General features: G+C 46.3%; 1 protein-coding gene across 2 annotated transcripts; it reads right to left on the reverse strand.

Moving 5' to 3' along the window:
* Positions 1-329: 329 nt before the first annotated feature.
* Positions 330-19,624, reverse strand: tmeff1a (transmembrane protein with EGF-like and two follistatin-like domains 1a). Of its 2 annotated transcripts, none has more exons than XM_037457976.2 (10): positions 19,062-19,624; positions 9,869-9,978; positions 9,084-9,213; positions 8,515-8,544; positions 7,400-7,496; positions 6,828-6,976; positions 4,029-4,088; positions 3,113-3,236; positions 2,833-2,994; positions 330-2,288 (listed from the first exon to the last, which is right to left on the reverse strand). In XM_037457976.2, exons 1-10 carry the CDS (start codon positions 19,210-19,212, stop codon positions 2,201-2,203), a joined length of 1,101 nt encoding a protein of 366 aa, XP_037313873.1. In that variant the 5' UTR covers positions 19,213-19,624; the 3' UTR covers positions 330-2,200. The 2 variants fall into 2 exon arrangements, with proteins under 2 accessions (XP_037313873.1, XP_037313872.1); XM_037457975.2 differs by having other exon boundaries at positions 4,029-4,091; positions 19,062-19,618.
* Positions 19,625-21,277: the final 1,653 nt, after the last annotated feature.

Raw genomic sequence — 21,277 nt, forward strand, 5'->3', positions numbered from 1 at the left:
CCACCTTCCACTCTTAAACCCCTATATTTAGTCCAAAGAGCCTTCAGTCCCGCCCTTTGTAGAAATGTACCACACAGAGCAGCAGATTTTAATTAGACGGCAGCGCTAATTAAACCGCCGGGTGGGCGGAGCCTTGTGACGAGCACCTGGCTGGAGGCTGCAGGTATCTGGTTTTTCCACGACGAGCACGGACCAGCGACACGAAGTGATCCTCACGGAGAGAACCACTTGCAGAAGAAGTGGAATACATATGCAGATAGGACACAGTCTCTGTGGAGAATCATCACACACGCACACCTGAGCTCAAACATCACGTTGGCACCACGCTGTACATTAAAAAAACGTTTCCTTTTATTTTGCAGAGACCAAAAACCGCCTCCAGTCTACATGCAGAATATCAACATGTCAAACACATTCTAGTCACATTGAGAGAAGTCACGGCTGCGATGGTCGACAAGTCGAAACGACCCTTTTACACTAAGACGTTACAGAAAAACAAAGATGAAAGACAAAGAGACAACCCCCCCCCCCCCCGACCCTTCAGACGGTTCATGACTGATCATTGAATCCTTGTGGATTGTTTCCTGGAGGTTGAAATGTCGTTTAATCGGTTTTATTTCGGTGAAATTCCTCGAGCTCGATGCTCAGCGAGTTGTTGCACTTCCTGCGTCCGTTGATGTTTGGCTGAACCCCCCCCCCCAGGTGGCAGGTGACGGTTGGTCGGATCAAGAGGTCGAACCTTCGACCACAGCAGAACACAGTCTGATCCGTTTAGATTGGCTTTCACGTTCCAATGATGTGACGCCTACTTCCTGTCCTCATCTTCTGTCCAGTTAGTCACCTTCGCCCCCCTTTGTCATTGGCTAAGTCCGGTCTTCATGACATCGCCGCCTACTTCCTGTCGTAATCCCCTACTTCCTGTGGACTTCCCCCATCGTCGGTGGTTTGATGGACGTCTCTGTGGTTCTTTCCTATTAACTCATAAACTATTGAGAGGTTTTTGTGACGAGATCCCGTTGGACGCGCTTAGGCTCCTCCTCTCGTCATTTCCTTTGTTGGTTTTCCTTTTCTCCAGTTCTAATGACAGCCAGTTAGAAGGTCCTTTAAACCGAACAAAAGTCAGACACATCCAAAAAGACAAACTGTTTGACCTTTCACCCCGTCCCTTGGTAAGCGTTAAAGGGCCTTCGTCTCGTCTCGTAGTCTCACTTTTTGGAATTAATTTAACCATCAGTCTAGTTTGTGCATAGGTAATCACAATCGCACCTTTCCCTAAAAAGAAATGCCTTCTAATTGTAGGAAAAAATCAGCTTTCAACCAAAAAACGCAGTTTACATGTAGATTTTTTCCAGTGTGACTTAATACGTTTAAATACCTCCGACTTTAACGTCTGTATCCGATCACGTTAATACCATAATCACAATAGTGAGTAAAATTAAGCATTACTCCCAAAAGATTATTGTATTTTCTTCTGTGAATGTGTCGCTGAGGAGAAAAACAAGGAAGAAACAAACTGTCTCACATTGAAAGAAAGAAATGTTCCCACATAAAAACATCATTTAAAGTTGACGTTACAATCCTCGGGTTCCTCAGAAGAAGAAACGTTCCTGGGAACATCAACCCGAATCAGCCCGTTTGTCTCTACACATTCTTTAACAATCAGCCCCCCCCCCCAAGAAGTCCAGCTTTGCTTCTTAAGTTAAAACTACACCACGATACACAGTTGTCACAAGTCATGCCAATACACACAAACTAGAAACAGTTTCAAAATAAAATCAACGTAAACATGGATCTAAAAAGTGCTACTGATTGACAGAATGATGTTTGAACACAGTGTGAAGATGGCTACATATCGACGGCTGCCCCCCCCCCATCAAACCCCCCCACCCCCCGCTACAACAGCTAAGCAGACAGCTTTTGGTGATCAGCTGCTCAACATTAGTAGAGAACAAGAAGTTCAATAAATAGCACATTCCAGAGGAGCTGATGATCACAAGGAAGCAGGTAAAAGTATTTACGAAGTTAACGACTTCCAAAAATGGGAAAAAGGAGGGAAAATAAGGCCCCTTAAATAAACATCATCATTCTTCTTTTCTAATGGTTTCCCAGGTGAGAAAAAAACCAATACAACAAATCTACTGTTAAAAAAATGGTTTTCCTTCCCACGACGTAAGAAAGAACGACGTAAGAAACGAAGCCGCTATACCATCCGGGAGCTCGTGTCCGAGGAAAAGTGTCCCAGGTTCTGCTTCTGCCGGCGACCCCCCCGCTGGTTTTTAGGACATTTCCTGAAGGGAGGAACAGAGGCAGAAACTCAATGTGGAACCATGAGGGAAATGAAGATGTTTACACGGCTAATAATGACGCACCCTTTGATATGCTACATGCACCGGTACAGCTGGGTTTACTATACCGACGTTAGCTTTAACTTAACCAACCGTTAAACCTAACTGAACCAACAGGTTTAACTAAACCAACCATTAGCTTTGATTAAACCAACCATTAGCTTTGATTAAACCAACCATTAGCTTTAACTAAACCAACCATTAGCTTTAACTAAAACAACCGTTAGCTTTAACTAAACCAATAGTTACACCTAACTGAACCAACAGGTTTAACTAAACCAACCGTTAGCTTTGACTAAACCAACCGTTAGCTTTAACTAAACCAACCGTTAGCTTTAGCTAAACCAATAGTTAAACCTAACTGAACCAACAGGTTTAACTAAACCAACCATTAGCTTTAACTAAACCAACCGTTAAACCTAAGTGAACCAACAGGTTTAACTAAACCAACCGTTAGGTTTAACTAAACCAACGGAGCACTGCTCACCTTGTGATGCACATCACCACGGCGACGATGATGGCGATCTGCACGGCGCCGATGATGGCGGCGATGAGGACGTAGTGGAGCTTCTGTCCACTGGGCACCACGTACAGGATGTTGAAGTCCTGAGGCTCGTCACACTGAGCACCTCTGTAGCCCGCGTCACACCTGGAACACGCACACGCACGTTTTATCCCTGACATGTTCAGTGAAAAGAATGTGGGTAGTACTTATGTACTGTGTGTACTTATACACACACAGCAGTAGTACTTGAGGCCTCACACACCTGCAGCTGGCCGTGCTGTACTTCATTTCACACTTCCCGTGGACACAGTAGGCGGCGTAGCTCTCAGAGCAGGGGATCGGCCTCCCGGGGAAGAGCCCGTCTCCGTGGTCCAGACCGGTGGTCTCTGGACGAAAGACAAACCGGTTAAACTGCTTCTATGAACGGAAGTCTAAAAATGGAAGCATTAAATCTTGTGCAATGCAAGGAAAGTCCTGAGATTTTAAGTCTTGCTCCTTTTTGTTAAACAACACGTTGTGTTTATTGTAAATAAACCTTTCTAACGAAGGCCGAGGAACCAGAGAAGGTCCAGAAGAACAGACCAGAACACAACGCGCGTGAACGCGGCCTCTCTCGTCTCCAGGTGCAAATTCAAACCGCGAGGCATCAGTCGCCTCGCGGGACGTTTCAGTCGGTGACGATCGATGCAGAGAGCGAATAATAAGACCCCTTCAGGTAGTGTTTCATCTCCTCTTCGATCCCCAAACGACAGCCGGCTGCTGCTGCTGCTAATCCGCCATCTTCAGTCGCACAGTCGCAGCGCCGAGTCAACGCCGCGCAAAAGATCGATGAGATCGACAGCCGTGCAGAGGTCCAGGATGTGGACATTCATGAACACAGAGTCCCGTGACACTTACTTTAACAATAGGACGATGGGGAAGACATGATTTTCTGATTGACAGGCCTCTATTCCTCCTCACTCAGGGTATGGTCACTTCCTGTTTACTGGTTGCAAAATAAAAATTGGCGACGGCAAGAAAACAAAAAAACGAACTCAATTGTCCAAAACGTCCACAAAACAACGAGTGACATCACCATGACGACGTGAACTTGCTATCGACCCTGAGGTTGTGACTGGTGTCTGCTTGGGGGTTCCAGGCGTCTCACTTCTACCTGAAAGGATGGAGAGCTCGCTCACCTAAGACGTTGACCTTGAAAGGACTGCTGTCGTCCTTCTTCCCTGGTTTGTCTTTATCAGCTGCTGAGGAGACGGAAACAGAGACAGTTACTAAATGAGCCGATTCCTCGTCTGTTTCCCCGTGTGGACACCTTTGAATCACCACCTGCTGTCTTCTTGTGTGTGTGTGACAGTACTCCACGTCTGAGTCTAGCTCGGTTCCTCAGAGTCAAGGTGGTGTGTGTGTGTGTGTGTGTGTGTGTGTGTGTGTGTGTCTGTGTCTTCTGCTGCTACACACTCCGACACAGGGAGGTAGAATTGAAATACACACAAACACACACTCATCCATCTTTAGTACCCCATCATTCCTGAAGAAATATTGACTAAACTCCCTCTCCTCCCATCCTCCACCTCTCTCCCCTTCATACCTCCTCCCATCCTCCCCCTCTCTCCCCTTTATACCTCCTCCCATCATCCCTCTCTCTTCCCTCCATACCTCCTCCCATCCTCCCCCTCTCTCCCCTTCATACCTCCTCCCATCCTCCCCCTCTTTCCCCTTCATACCTCCTCCCATCATCCCTCTCTCTCTCTCCCCGTCATACCTCCTCCCATCATCCCTCTCTCTTCCCTCCATACCTCCTCTCATCATCCCTCTCTCTCTCTCTCTCCCCTTCATACCTCCTCCCATCATCCCTCTTTTTCAACTTTAACTAAAACTAGAAAAATCTTATCAAATGACCTTTACTTTAATGGAACATTGGACTCAAATCCAACCAGCTGCTAATCTTCTCCCTCGATCCCAACCGTGAGCTTATGATCGTATTGAAAATAGAGGCAAATACTACATTTGCATTGTTTCATGTTGGTGTTTGCTCAGACGGCCGATGAGAATTGATCAAAAACCTAACCTCAACCGAGGCAAAATTAACTTCAATCCATATCTGAGCCCTCAGTCGGGAGTCAGTCCCCCTTCGGCCAGATGCTCTTCATCTCAGTGGGGGGGGGAGCTCGACACCCCCTGCCTCTCGGGACCAATCAGACGCTCGCTGACTGTCCACCTTGAAGCCGCTGAGGAGGAATCCATAAATCCTGCTTGGTATGGAAGAAGCTCTCTGATGACATCAGGACCACAGAGAGCCTTTACATCTTCAGACTAGACCTCCACTAAAACACACACTGTAGACCTTAAACTGGACTTATAAGGGGTCTGATCTATAACTAGTTACGTCTGAGATTCAGGGCTGGTGCATGGAGGTCTCAGTGTGAGGAGGGGTCAATAAGAAACATCAGCAGAAACATAGAGTGTGCAGTGACTCACAGATTTCCCATGAGAGCAAATGGTCCATAACCCTCGTGATAAGGAACCAGGAAGGTGAAAAGGTTTTATTACCTCAGCTTCCTAAAGGCAACTTACCAGAAAACCCCCACCCCAAACCAAACGAAAGTGGTTTCACTTGAAGACTTGAAGAAAAAAATACTTTAAACTGACGCTTCATGAGTTAAAGGTGAATTCTCTCTCCTGACCAGCAGGGGGCGACTCCTCTGCTCCCATAGACGTCTATGAGGAAATGACTCTACTTCTGTGTAGTGACCAGCAGGGGGCGACTCCTCTGCTCCCATAGACGTCTATGAGGAAATGACTCTACTTCTGTGTAGTGACCAGCAGGGGGCGACTCATCTGCTCCCATAGACGTCTGTGAAGAAATGACTCTACTTCTCTCTTGATTTATTCCCTCAGTGAACATTTTAAACATGAGTTTATGGTCTCAGTCTCCTCTACGTCTTCCTCAGTCTATATATATCAATGATTAGACGGGTTCATTTGTCCCGACACGGTTTTGATAATGAGGCTGATTCACGCCAGAGACGAAAGGATGTCACGCATCCATCCTGCATTTTACAGTAACAACCTGCGTCTGTGGCACCAGGATGGAGGAGGACGAGGAGGAAGGGTTACACATCCACAATCCAGGGAGAATTTAAAGTGACAGAGGACCTTAAAGTGATGCAACACGGTGAAATAGAGCCGAGCTCTGAGAGGAAACATTTCAAGTAATTTCAGGACGGACTGAAGTAAAGACATCAAAAATTAGGAAAGGAAATTGACATTGAACGCATCATTTTCAAGCCTAAACCAAAACTAGATTTACGTTAGTGCTACTGGGTTCTTGCTACTGGACTAGCCTTCGTGCTACTGGGTTAGCGCTACTGGACTAGCCTTCGTGCTACTGGGTTAGTTCTACTGGGCTAGCAATCATGCTAATGGGTTAGCACTACTGGACTAGCCTTCGTGCTACTGGGTTTGTGCTACTGGACTAGCCTTCGTGCTACTGGGTTAGCGCTACTGGACTAGCCTTTGTGCTACTGGGTTAGTTCTACTGGGCTAGCAATCATGCTAATGGGTTAGCGCTACTGGACTAGCCTTCGTGCTACTGGGTTAGTTCTACTGGACTAGCAATCATGCTACTGGGTTAGTGCTACTGGACTAGCCTTTGCGCTACTGGGTTAGTGCTACTGGACTAGCCTTGTGCTACTGGGTTAGCGCTACTGGACTAGCCTTTGTGCTACTGGGTTAGTGCTACTGGACTAGCCTTTGTGCTACTGGGTTAGTGCTACTGGACTAGCCTTTGCGCTACTGGGTTAGCGCTACTGGACTAGCCTTGTGCTACTGGGTTAGCGCTACTGGACTAGCCTTCGTGTTACTGGGTTAGTGCTACTGGACTAGCCTTCGTGCTACTGGGTTAGTGCTACTGGACTAGCCTTTGCGCTACTGGGTTAGCCTTCATGGTGACGAGGGTAGCTGCTCCTCAGGCGTCTTACCGGGGCACCGGCCCAGGTGTTTGACGTCGATCTGCTCCTGCTTCATACACGACGCCTCTCGGACCAGGCAGGGGTTGTTGTAGGAGTTTCCGTCGGTAGCACACACCGGGTTTTCGTTGTGCCCGCTGCAGTCGATGTTACAGATGCACCTTAAAGAAAAACAGAGTAGCAGGTCAGTGTTTCTACCAAAGCATCATTGGCTGAAGCGGAGACTTCTAAATGAAGACGCGTGTCATTAATTGGCGAATTCAAGGCGGACCCAAATATTCTTTCAGACTCCCATGTGGGGTTGCACAGGGGTCACGATTTCATTCATTATTCCTCATATATATCAAGGATTTGTATCTAAAATCCATTATTTATTATTATTTGCAGATGACACAACCTTCTCTCTCATTCATTTTGAGCTTGGCCGAATGAGGAAGCCACATTTTTCGTATCTTTGTTACATTGTTTTTATTTAATTGTGCAAACAAATCGAACTCTAAACTCTGAGTTGGATGAGGACACAGCACCAGGTAATCATCCTGGACGTGGTGGTCTCTGCTTCTTCTTCTTCATCAGACACTCACCAGACGTCCTCCGAGTCCTCGTCGCACTCCGCTCCGTATTTACAGGTGCTGCACTTGGTGAACTTCTTCCCGACGTCGGAGCCTGAACCCTCGTCGTCTGCAACAAAACGCACAAAGCAGCTATAAAAGTGTACCGTCTGACGTCAGAGACATGAGTCCGCTCTCAGCAGGACGCGGAGGAGAACGAGTTGTTTCAAGGTGATAACGCCATTAACTCCAAACCTCTTATTGATCCTCTTATTGAAGAGTAACAAAACACCTTCAATGGAAAAACCATGTGCATGAAGCATCTGATGATATCAGATGTTGGTAGCAACCGGAACACAAAATACCAAAGAGCCCCCAGGATTTATCCACGCCCCCTTCATCAGGGAAGCTGCTTCCATGAATCAATGTAATGTCATTTATGCACATCAGACATCTGCAAATGTCCTCTGACCTGAAGTTATTCCACCCCCGAATTAATACACAAGTCTTTACACATTATAGAACTGTTAAAATGTAAAGATACATTTAAAAGTAAATATCTTGGGTATTAAATATGTTGCATCAGAGATATGAATGGAGGTGTCACTCTGCTGTAGATTTTTTCTTCGGTTACAAGAAAAATGCAGTTTAGGAGCAACATGATGATTAAAATGACGTGAGGGGGTGGATGCTGTAGACTGTGTGTGTGTGTGTGTGCGTGTGTGTGTGTGTGTTTGGGTCCGCTGGTTAGCAGACCGGCTGTGGCTGGAAGTATTGAACGTAGAGCTCAGGGGGCTCACAGGCCCCCGATCGATTGGACGAGGAGCCGCAGCAGAGTCTCTTTGTCCCGGTTGGACTCTGGGGGGGTCTTGGGGGGTCTGGGGGTTCTGGACAGATTAGGCGGGCCAACGAGCAGAGGACAGAATCTACAAGGTGACTGAAGCACAATGCTTTATTTCAGCAGCGTCTTCTCCTGCTGACTTTCATGTGTGGAATCTTTCTTCTTGTTTTTTGGAGTAGTTTGAGTAGTGTTGATCATCGAGTACCAGCTCGGTAGCTCAAAAAGACGCTGTAATTTATGTGTGTTTGACTTTAGTGAAAGCCAAGCAGGAAAAAAAGATTAAGAGGATATTAAAATACAAACTCACCGTATCCGTCTCCGGATCCAGAGCCGGGATCTGTGAACAAAGGAGAGACAGCAGCATCTCTTTACTACAAGGACACCTGGTGGAACCACACACTAATCAAGGCTCACATGATAATCAGTTCATTGACATGCACCATTCTCTCAAGTTTCACCGTGCAACAGCTTCAAAGTTAGCATAGCTTAGCATAGCTTAGCATAGCTTAGCATAGAGACATGTTTTCATCTGGGGCGTGGGAACACTTTAATCCACAGTTATCTCATCTCGTGTCTCATCTTCAAATTGATCTGCGATTAACCGTCTCGTTCGTTCCCTGGATCTGAAGACGTGGTGCAGGAGAAGAAACTCAGTCACTGTGAAAAAACACAGACGGCCCTGAACGCCTCGTTAAAGATGTTAGTGAGACACTGAAAGCCTCGATGTGGACCCATCGAGTCCCGATGAAGCGGCACACTGCAAATTAGTGCCTTCACACCTGGAAACGCAGTTTATTCATGAAAAGCCTTTTGTGTGAGCGCGGAGCAGCGGTTCCCTCCTGGGGGGGGCACCGGCCTGGACCGAGGGGGACTCACCGGCGGAGCAGGGGCCGTCGGACACCCGCAGGATGGCTCGCTGCTGCTTGCAGGACGCCTGTCGGCGGTAGCACTCGTTCTGGTAGGTGTCCCCGTTGGAGCCGCACACCGGGACGTAGTTCTTGTGACACTGGGAATGAAACAGGAAAGTCAGTGAAGTCTCCACGGGACGTCAGCTGTTCACGTGTCACATTCAAGGCCAGTAGAGCCGATGGTGACCCTGAATGAAGATTCATCTGAGGAGCCCCAGTCGTCCTGATTTGCCTGAATGGTTGATCACAGCACAGATCTCCTCTGAGCCTCCTCTCATAACACAGATCTCCTTCAGGACTCTGAGGAGGAATCAGATCGGCCTGATCATGTTTCTACCTCCTGAGACGGTCAATAAGGCGTCACCCAAAGCCTCCAGTGCTTTGTTCAACCAGTGAACAGGAAGTGACCGTATTTGGGAGGTCAAGGAGCGACAGAGAGAAATTGACCTGTCAATCAGCATGTAGCCCCGCCCTAAAGCATCCTCTGGTTTATGGTCTGTTTGACTCTAAATGGACCATCATTCACTAAATGAACATCATGCTGCACTGAAGAAGACCAACGCAGATGAGACGAGATGCTTTAGGGCGGGGCTACACAATGATTGACAGGTCTCTACCACAGCATTGTTTGTCGTTGGGAGTCCAGGTTTTGGTCCTGAAAATGTCTCAAACGTCAGATTGGACTCTTTATGATTCCATTGAGGGAGAGTAAACTCAGCAGTCAGATCACACTGTAGATACGTAGATTCCTACCTGGAACTGACAGACACATTTGAGCTGAGCTCCGTCGTCTCTGCACACGCCGGAGAATCGGCAGGTGGACTCGTCGCAGACCCTCAGGTCGCTCTTCTTCTCCGACAGATCTGCAACACGGGGAGAAACGCAAAGGGTTAAACAGGGGGGGGGGGGTTAAGTGAGGGAGGCGGGCGGATCAATATCAGACCCACAAACACCTCCAGCATCGAGTCGCAGAGGAGGAGAAGAAGGAGAAGGGAAGCACATATCCAGATACACAACCCACTCAATCAGCTTCTTCATGCCCTGCATTGAAGGCCTTCAATTGATCGCCATTTTTGCCATTTTAAATTATACATTTTTTAAATAAAAAGACATCTAAATAATCTGAGATTCCAGCTGAATGTGAAAAGACTCTCTGACACAAACACACACACAGACCCGGTTTCCTTTGTGATGTCAGGTCAGGGTTCACACACCACAGCAGGGGGCCGAGGGCCGTGTAACGACCTGTAATTACTGTTCACCGACCTCCATTGTTCCTAAAAATGGCCGCGCCGGCACCAAAGCCCCTGAGAGTCGTGGCGCTGCAGGACAGACTCACAATATAGAAAAAACACAAAATAAAGCAGTTCATACAGTCTTGTTTTTTCCACTGACATTGTTTGAGATTCAGCTGAGGAAGCATTTTAATGCCATCAGACTCCAAATGAGCAGCAGAGGAGATAAAAGGTCGAAGGGTACGATTCAAACCCTCCTCCTTGTTTTAAACGCAGAGACGTGACCTTGGGAGGTCGCACTTAAAGCGGCACGCGGACAGAACGTGACCCTCGCGCACTGAGGAGGCGTAAACGCCTGTCAATCAGTGTGTAGCCCCGCCCCAAATCATCTCTTTCTATGGTCTGTTCGACTCTAAATAAAGGAACATCATGCTGAGGACATTAGATCTGATCCCAAAGAATGACACAAAAGCAGCAGCTTAAATATTGTGTCACACTCATAAAAGCAACGAGCGACGTCGACTCACAGTGTGTGTGTGTGTGTGTGTGTGTGTGTTTGTTTTCAATTTTGGATCACGGTAAGCCACAAGAAACACGTCTTTATCCCTACAACCAGCAACAGAGGGAAGGTATATCTGCTGATCCATGTGTGTGTGCATGTGTGTGTATGTGTGTGTGTGCATGTGTGTGTTTGTGTGTGTGTGTGTGTGTGTGTGTGTTGGACCTCGGCCACGTTGTCTTCAGGTTCTTCTCCCTCATACATTTTACAACAGAAACAGGGATTTTAAAATGCACATAATTCCCTCTCTTTGGTGTCAGAGCAGAACTAAAGGAGCTGACGGAGCGCAGCAGCTAGCCGCCGCCCAGGGGCACATCCACCCCCCCTCACCCCCCCCCCCCCCCCCCCCCCATCCCACCCGGTCGCCATGGCCACCCGGCCCAGCTCCTTATCTAAACCCCCCCACCGCTTCCCCATCCCTCCCCAGGAGAGACGCACGTCGATACCCCGTCTTCTGCCTGCTGCTCGGAGCCCTTCGTCCTTTAACACTTTCACCGCTGCACAGCGTCGGCCGTTGGTTTAGACCCACAGTGCACTGCTGGGTCCGCTGAGCGAGAGGAGGCAAAAAGTATACTGGTGCGCTGATTGGATGAACTTTCTGTCAATCAAACTCCCAGCGCAGCGCATCTTCCTCTGGTTGATGATATAAAACACAGAGAAAAGACTTCTTCGACGTACGATTTCTCAGGTCCGATGTACCCGATTCTACTGTAGCTTCTACATCGTTCTTAATAAGAAACTCATCACACAGACCGTAGCCCCGCCCCTATCGGCCTCTAGCTCCTCCCACCACTGAGGGGTCCACCCTTGTGAAGTTGTGAACTAATATTGTGAGATTGCATCACATAGAAACGCGCTTTTCCATCCAAGCAAGTTATCAGACGCCATGTCGGGAACAAATAGAGACTCCAACTGCACCTCAATGCTGAGGTGTGAAACACACACACACACACACACACACACACACACACACACACTCACAGGACACACACAATGATGTGTGAAGCTTTCTTTTCATAGAGAAGTGAAACCTTGTCAACGACTGCTGCGGCGTATTGATCTGGTTTCTCTAAAAGCAGAGAAATTATCCTCTCCAGAAACAGGAGATGGGTTGGGGGGGGGGGGGCAGGGCGGTGGGAGCTGAGGGGGTCGACATTTAAGTAAAAAACGCCATCAGGGATGCATCATGGGAATTCAAATCCCATGTTTTGAGGGCCAACATTGTTCCTTTTCCTGCTGCATCACCAAAACCGTTTGTGGGAAATGTGCAGATGCTTCATTCCCTGAAACACCAGAAGAAGAACAAAACAAACACCAGAAGAAGAACAAATCAAACACCAGAAGAAGAACAAACCAAACACCAGAAGAAGAACAAAGCAAACACCAGAAGAAGAACAAATCAAACACCAGAAGAAGAACAAACCAAACACCAGAAGAAGAACAAAGCAAACACCAGAAGAAGAACAAAACAAACACCAGAAGAAGAACAAAACAAACACCAGAAGAAGAACAAATCAAACACCAGAAGAAGAACAAAACAAACACCAGAAGAAGAACAAAACAAACTCCTGTGAAGAATCGAGGTGACATCAAGTGCAACCAATAAAATACCAGAAACCAACCTCCACTATAGAGATTTTAATGATCTACTACTTTATTACCTTTATAAAAAAACCTTTAATTAATTAATTAATTAATTAGTGATTAATTGTATTATAAAGACACAAATGGTGAAGATGTACGGTAACTTCTGGTTTACTGGTTTGAAAAAAAAAACAAGATGACCAATATGCCGCAGCGCTAACGGTGCTAACAGTACGAGCTAACCAGCAACATGCGCGACTCGCCCCTCTCTCTCTGTGCTTTGTTTGTTTGGACATTAGTGAAACCTCGTAAGCAGGAAAACAGAAGCACACAACCTCAAACCGTCTGTGCTGCAGAAACACCTGCTGCCTAATTAGCGCCGCGCCTTCCTCCTGGTTTTCCCGGCGGCCCGGCGGACTCCCGCCTGACCCCCCGGCTCGCTGGGCTTCATCGGCCGTATCTTCACCTGGGGATGGAGCGGCTGTGATGTTTTATTCATCATGTGCAGCGGATCAGAGGGACAAGCGGACTCCTCACAGCTTCGTTGTGCAGCCTGAAGCCGGAGCAGAGCGGGAAGTAATTGACCTCCGGGGAAGTCTGTCTGAGACGGGGGAGGGTCACTCGGCCCGCCGCCACTAACGAGACAATTAGGCCTCGGAACTGCTGCCAGGAGCTTCGGGTCAGGACGTTCATTTTGTCATTAACACCTGAAAAAAGGTGTTATCTCGTGAAATATGATATGTATCTTTTTTATTTAGAGTTATGAGCTGGTTGTTCATCTTTGTCAATGACCTCAAACCAGCAGTGTATTTTCAGTATGTACGATTACAGAGACATGTCGGCTCTGGAACCAGAGAAACGTTTTGATTGACAAATAACTGTAAATGATCATAGCTCGTTGAAGTAGCTACTTCAACAAAGGCTAATAGATTATCATAGACACTAACCTAGTAGCACAAACGCTAACCTAGAAGCATAACGGCTAACCTAGTAGCATGAAGGCTAACCAAGAAGCATAAAGGCTAACCTAGTAGCATGAAAGCTAACCTAGAATCATAAACGCTAACCAAGTAGCATGAAGGCTAACACTGTAGCATGAAGGCTAACCAAGAAGCATAAAGGCTAACCAAGTAGCACAAAGGCTAAACCAGTAGCATAAAGGTTAACCTAGAATCATAAAGGCTAACCAAGTAGCATGAAGGCTAACACTGTAGCATGAAGGCTAACCAAGAAGCATAAAGGCTAACCAAGTAGCACAAAGGCTAAACCAGTAGCATAAAGGTTAACCTAGAATCATAAAGGCTAACCAAGTAGCATAAAGGCTAACACTGTAGCACTACCTCAGTAGCACAGAGGATACTGTGCCTTGTTTATTAATGCTAACATCTAACGTCCTATAAGAGCAACAACAGCAGAGGTCCTTGTTGGACTCTGACCTCTGGTCCGTTTCTGAGGCGTGACAGACGTCATCGGGGGGCTCGGGGAATCCGTAATAAAACGAAATCAAGGCAAAGGTGTTTGTTCCGTAGCCTCCCGGCACCTCCGTCCGATGACGCTAATCGTAATTTCATCGCTTTAGATCCGTCTTCACGAAAGCTTTTCCATTTGCTGCGTTTGTCACCGACACAGTTTTATTCATGAAGTTAATAAATTACTGATGGAGCGATAAACACTCACAGAAATGTGATATTGTTGTAGATTGTTGATATTTTATTTTTGAAACAGAGTATTATTCAAACGGGTCTACACTCTGATTTTATTTATGACATTTTGAAAAATCCATTTAATACGTGCGATGCTTTATTTTTATAAGGGTGCACTTATGAAAACAAAGAGATGTCCTAATAGCAACAAAATGCTTGTTATGTTCTTCGCTGATTCACTGCTCTCAATTGTTCAGCTGTTGGTGTTAATGGAAAAGCTATTAGATGTAAAGCAGTGGAATCTATAAACCTGGGTCTCTTTGTATGTCAAAGGCGTTCTCTTCCTCCCGCTTCACGCCGCCTCCTTACTGCCTCACCTAATGTGCCATAAAAGCAGCAGGAACGGGAGCCTTTTTCAGCCAATTTGATTCCACCCCACACAGCGCCGAGCAGCAGGACCAAGTTCACATTTGACTGAAAAACAAGGATTTTAAAGCTCTTTTTCTGGCGCAGAGTCAACCTGTTATGTGTTTATTAAAGATTGCGGCCGTGACTTGGGATGCCAACGCGCTAAGCTAAGACGGGGGACCATGGTCAGCATTAGCTCAAGATCTCAGCTAGGCTCGGGCCGTGTCCCAAAGAGGCGGGTCTAAGAAGCAGTTAGCCAATCACTGATGGAGTTAATGAGTGACGTTATAATTTCAGCGTCCTAAAATACATTGAGATTTGGGCTTGCCGTTCGCCGCCCTACGCTGCCTCTCGTCAGGGTCTCCGACGCATCGGTTAACATCGTCAACGCACACAGGACTGTGGTGAGGACACACAACCAGGACGTGGATAAAAACATTTTATTCAAAATAATTCATTGTCATCTCCATGTATACATATACTAATATATCTTATATAAATATATTTATATTGTAATATATTTATCCTTTAATATAATACATTTATTAAATGGTATTTATATTGGATATTTTTAATAGTTCAATATGGTAGTTATGTTATAGTGTGAATATTGTTTTTTTTATATATAGTTATATATTTATTAATTGATATGCATACTGGTTTGAATAATATGTCCTTATTAACTGGAATGAATGTGTATTTAATTGCAAAGCAATAACGCATGTTTGATATCCTTCTTTCCATTGAATCATACTGGGATGTACTGGCTGTTCCTGCCAAAGGCCCCACTGAGTACTGGGAGACCAAACCCATGACACATGAGCCACATCAGCAGACAGCATCAACTCGACCAGTCCAACCAGGCGGGACAACAGGAGTCCAACAAGACACGAGGAGGAGACAGCACAGGCCTTTTAGAAAAGACAGCACAGATTAAAGTAATGACAGCTTCTAAAATGTATAATTCATGTGATATAATAACAGAAAGTGAGGACGAGATGTTATGAAAGATTTTAAGTGCCAAGCGAGTTCAGAGGCCCAGAGATCTCAGTCTGGAACAAGTCAACTAGTCCAGTGGCTTTGTGTGTGTGTGTGTGTGTGTGTGTGTGTGTGTGTGTGTGTGTGTGTGTGTATGAATATGAACATGAAATATTTGCATTTATAATCTTTTAACTCCGTCTTTACAGAGTTATGCATTTTAGGGGGAAGTCCGTCTCCGTCCAAAAAGAGACCTCATGCTCGGTTTTGGTTGCCATGGTTTCTTGTGTCTTCCTGTTTGGGTCCCCTGAGCCTTTTCTCTGCTTTCTCTCACAGCAAAGAAATGTATGTTTTAAACATTTTATATCTGGGTCCAGACTCCCAAACCAGGGAAAGGACTTCTCTTTTGACTTATTCCCTCAGTAAACGTAATAAACAGTTTAATAATATATAATGACCGCTCACACACACACACACAGTACTGTTGTTGGCCTTCAGTGGTGTGACATTGAGTGATCCAACCATTCACACATCTCCAGCTCTTAAGGTGATGAGCGGATGAGGGGAACCTGGAGGCATCTTGGACTCAGCGACACATTTAGATGTGAGGGAACCTCAGAGGCCTCCTCCCTGTTTACTGCGCTGAAAGGATTCGCCCAAAGAGTCTGTGAAGCGAAACTAATCAGGTCCCATTCCAATTCTGAGCACAGCAACCCAGCCCCCTCCCAGCAGGTGATCTGCACTGGAGGCCTTCTTATTGGTGCACAGAGAGACCCAACGGGTTCAGGGATGCACAGGAGTCAACCGTGGGGCCTTTTGTCCGGCCGGTGGGGAGGGGGAAGCTAACCCTGAGCGCCGCGGACGCTAATGGCTCCACCACAAAGAGGCTCCCGAGGGCGGCAGGGACAAAAGGCTGAGAGGAGTGAAAGGAGACACATCGCTGTACAGACGGCGAGGGTGATGTACAGCGAGCGCTGAATTCAAACGCAGCACCGCTGAATTATGAAGCAACTCGCCGACGCCACAACATTGGTTCAATCAATTATCCTGCAGAATAAATAAATGTATGACTCAGCCTCGGCCGGGTTGCTTTGTCATGAAGAATTCATCCCCATCAGCAAGAAGCTTTGTCCCGGGGGGCTAATAACGCCAGGGACGGGACGAGGAGACAGCGCTTCTTTACAGCCACAACATGTGTTCATCAGGGAGAAGAACATTTATTCATGTTTTCATGAGTCTGCTTCGGCTCAAATGAAGACGATGAAAACATCACTGTCTTCGCTCCACTGCGTGGGTCTGCAGGAAAATTAAGAGCAGGAGAGAATTACCCAACTAACAGGTTAGCCTCAGTGCTAACCTGTTAGTGCTAATATGTTAGCCTCAGTGCTAACCCGTTAGTGCTAATATGTTACTCTCAGTGCTAAACCGTTAGTGCTAATATGTTAGCCTCAGTGCTAACCCGTTAGTGCTAATATGTTACTCTCAGTGCTAAACCGTTAGTGCTAATATGTTAGCCTCAGTGCTAACCTGTAAGCTGAGAAAAAGAGACTTCTAGATCTGAATGCTAATTCACATATATGTATATATATTTGAATATTTACATATGCGATATATGTATGTATATACATATACATACATATATATACACACCTCTCGGCACAAAAGCACATGGTTATTGAACAAAGTGCTTTTCACAGGTGAGGCTTTGGGGAAAAGAGGGATGTGTTCAGAATGTGGCCGAACACTTCCTTCTAGTTTCCTTATTGCTGCACATTTCCTGTCCTGTTGGATTTTTAGAATAAAAGCTCTGTTACTGCTGCGACTAAGTTGGAGATCAGCTTCAGAGCTGCTTCCACACCAAACCAGGCCCTCAAAGCTCCATGGGAAGTGATTTTTATAAATCCATAGAGAATAGAAGATGCAGAGCGAACATCTGCGAGGCTGCTTCGCTGAAGCCACAAGAGTTTTCTCACGTCTCCTCAGAGACAAAGAACCAGAAGAATCACCAACACCTGCAGCTGGTTCCCAGCCAGACTCCTCAAAACGAGACTCCTCAGAGCGAGACTCCTCAAAGTGACTCCTCAAAACGAGACTCCTCAGAGCGAGACTCCTCAAAGTGAGACTCCTCAAAATGAGACTCCTCAGAGCCAGACTCCTCAAAGTGAGACTCCTCAGAGCCAGACTCCTCAGGTGAGCAGCGTGAGCTACAGGATGCACTCACAATACCACAAAAGAAGAAGAACTGGTCGCCACAAATGCTTCAAGCTCTTCCAGAGCTGCGCTTTCCCAGCGGACCTTGAACACAGCAGCTGCTTTCCAGCAAAGTGCCACGAGCCATTTTGTCGTAAAAAGCCTCCTTCTTCTCTTTTCTGAGCAAAGGTTTCGTGGCAGCGGAGACCGGGCGAAGCTTCCCGGGTGATTTCGCTCTCCTTCGCCACTCGGAGAGTTATTTAATTTTATTAAACGTCTTTCCACTGCAGAACACCAGATGCAAACAATGTGAGCAGTTCAGGGTTCATCAATAACACATGAGGATCCTGAGTGACGGCTAACACTCATTTACATGGCTGCTGTTTTCTGGCTTTTAAATATTTTATAAAAGCTAAGGAGGGAGAACGGGACGACGCTACAATGAATGGATGAATAATGATATTCATTACATCACATTTAGCTGACGCTTTTATCCAAAGTGACTTACATTGCATTACACTCTGCATAACACTTTCATTACAATTTGCCTGGGGAGCAATTAGGGGTCAGGTGTCTTGCTCAGGGACTCTTTGACATGGATTCAAACCGACAACCTTGCAGCTCCCAGCCCATCACACTACTCCATGCACCGTCATTGCCCCCTATTCAGATTATACATACATATATATATATATATATATGTATATACATATATATATATATATATATATATATATATATATATATATGTATATATATATGTATATACATGCAGGATGCAGAGAGTGTGTCAAAGGTGATTTCTAAAGGCCATGAACACTTTTAATCAATGAGTATACTTAAATTGGACTATTTTTTAGATAAAGAATGAATAAATAATATTTCTTACTCCAAATTCCAGTCAATACGTTACTTATTCTTAATTCACTCTAATAGTACATTTCATATAATTAATTATTTTTCTACCCACAAATGATGTGAAGTGAGTGATTTTTTTGTTCTTTGGAAATCTTTGATGTTAATCAAGTTTTCAGACTAAAAGTCACAGTTTTGTCTTTAAAATGACAGACATAGTAAAAATCCTTTTGCTTGTCCTCAGTGTGTGTGTTTGCTGATTGTTGCCATGGACACAGTGAAGGTGCTGATGAAGAACAGCAGCAGCGAGGATGGTTTATTACTATTATTTATTCATTATTGATCAGTCCTGATCCATTCAACCTAAATGAAGAAATGGGGGGGGGGGCGTCACTGATACTCCGTCCCACAATAAGCCTTAATTCATCTCAGGCCCCCCCTGAGGTGACAGTACGCCCCTGTGGGATGGGGGCATGCAGCAGCTGGTCTCTTACCTGTGCAGTCCTTCCCTTTGCCTTTGCACTCCCCGCTCTGCGGGGGGTAAGACGCACGCGCCTCCGGCAGGTAGAGCAGCACGTTCAGGAGGCACGCGGACAGCAGGAACCGGGCCGCCCCGCCGGGACACCCCCCAGGGCCCGACACCATGATGTGATGACCCCCCTCCCCCCCACTCCCCCTCCCTCCCTAGATCCAGGTGCTCGTGCAGTCGCGTAGGTCCCGGTGAGCCGCCTCAGACCGGAACGCGCTCCTCTCGCGTGGATCCGCGTTCACGAGGCGCTCCGGTTAGTCCGGGGAAGAGGAGGCATCGCCATCCGGCCCTTCCTCCGAGCGGCTCTGTGTGAACACGGCTTATAACAGTCCCTTTGGGCCGGACTCTGCTCCTCCTCCCGTGGACGCGGGGGATGAGGGGGGGGGGGGGGTGAGGCCGCTCGGGGGTCCGGTGGAGACGCGCTGCGTAAAGAGAGGCGGCGAGCTGCAGACACACAACAAAGAGATCCGGACTGAGGCGGAGGACAGACAGGCTTGGTCACGTGGGGGGATGCAACGCACCCGCTTCCCACCTCCACGCCCCTAACGCACGCGCGCGCGCACACACCTGAAGCGCTAAACAGCAAACGCGACCAAATGCAGATATAAAATGATTTTAAAGCTGCTGCAGAAATATATCATCATCATCATCACCATCCTCGTCATCGTCATCATCAGCTGATTTTACGAGATGAAGCTCGGCAGGCAGGAACTCAAGTAGTAATCAGAGAGTGAGAGTTCATATCCTGCTTTGTTTGATATTTACCTGTAAAACCGACAGGTGAAACTAAACTAATGACTCTTTGGTCCGTGGACACACTGATGGAGGCAATGTGATGTAGAAAACATTGGGGGGGGGGGGGGGGGGGCGTTAGCTGATGCTTTTGTCCAAAGCGACTTACGCTGCATGAAGACCCCGGTCGGTTTGTGGATCACCTTCTATCTTCTAGATGGATGAGAGCATTTGCACTTTTTTTCTGTCTCCATTTTGCTTTTTTATCTCCAACTAAAATGCTATGACTAACTTCCACAAAGTGGTCTGTTTGACACTAAATGGACCATCATTCACTAAATGAACATCATGCTGCATTGAAGAAGACTTGAAACTAGAGACTGAGACCATAAACTCATGTTTACAATGTTTACTGAGGGAATAAATCAAGAGAGAAGTAGAGTCATTTTCTCATAGACGTCTATGGGAGCAGAGGAGTCGCCCCCTGCTGGTCACTACACAGAAGAAGAGTCATTTCCTCATAGAAGTCTATGGGAGCAGATGAGTCGCCCCCTGCTGGTCACTACACAGAAGTAGAGTCATTTCCTCATAGACGTCTATGGGAGCAGAGGAGTCGCCCCCTGCTGTTCACTACACAGAAGTAGAGTCATTTCCTCATAGACGTCTATGGGAGCAGAGGAGTCGCCCCCTGCTGGTCACTACACAGAAGTAGAGTCATTTCCTCATAGACGTCTATGGGAGCAGAGGAGTCGCCCCCTGCTGGTCACTACACAGAAGTAGAGTCATTTCCTCATAGACGTCTATGAGAGCAGATGAGTCGCCCCCTGCTTGTCACTACACAGAAGTAGAGTCATTTCCTCATAGACGTCTATGGGAGCAGAGAAGTTGTATGGAAGTAAATCTGTGTCATCGGGTTTTGAAAGAAAAACGTGATTGAATTTCTAGCACTGAATATTTATGCATTAAAATTATGTATCTGAATGTTTTTCAACGTTAAAATACTGCAAAAAAGACTTTGGGGCATTTCTCTTATATATGTAAAGTAGTTACATTGTTACGTTAGTTTAGAGTTGTTTCAGACTTTGCTTCGTGTTTGACTGGTTGAAGTTAATTCATCTTTCATTTCTTCTCTTCATCCTTTCATGTTTCATGCTTCTCCTTTGAAGCCTCCACTCGTATATTCACACTTCACATCTAATAGAAACAAAATAAGAAGCTTCCCTCCACTAATAGAACAAAGTAAAGTGTCTTTATGTCCCGCTAAGCTTCATCAGCTTGGGTCTCTTGTTGGATTTGATCTCAGATTATTCTTCCACCATATGTCAGAAGGAGAGAATTACGGATTACTCGGTGCTGACGGGGCGATCGCATATTCATTAACGGTTTATTTTACGGCCTGAAGGAGCTAAGAAGGTTAAAGCAAACAATCAGGTAATTTGCAGTTAATGA

The sequence above is a fragment of the Pungitius pungitius genome, chromosome 15 (genome assembly GCF_949316345.1).
Source record: "Pungitius pungitius chromosome 15, fPunPun2.1, whole genome shotgun sequence".
NCBI classification, from domain to species: Eukaryota; Metazoa; Chordata; class Actinopteri; order Perciformes; family Gasterosteidae; genus Pungitius; species Pungitius pungitius.

Bases quoted from the DNA above. Each gene is read 5' to 3' on its own strand.
- tmeff1a (XM_037457975.2), bottom strand. From the start codon at position 19,212: ATGGTGTCGGGCCCTGGGGGGTGTCCCGGCGGGGCGGCCCGGTTCCTG. The intron at 9,214-9,868 runs GTAGGAATCTAC...TTTCATTCCCAG, and splicing joins AATGTGTCTGTCAGTTCCAG to TGTCACAAGAACTACGTCCC. The intron at 2,289-2,832 runs GTGAGCAGTGCT...TCCTCCCTTCAG, and splicing joins GTGGTGATGTGCATCACAAG to GAAATGTCCTAAAAACCAGC.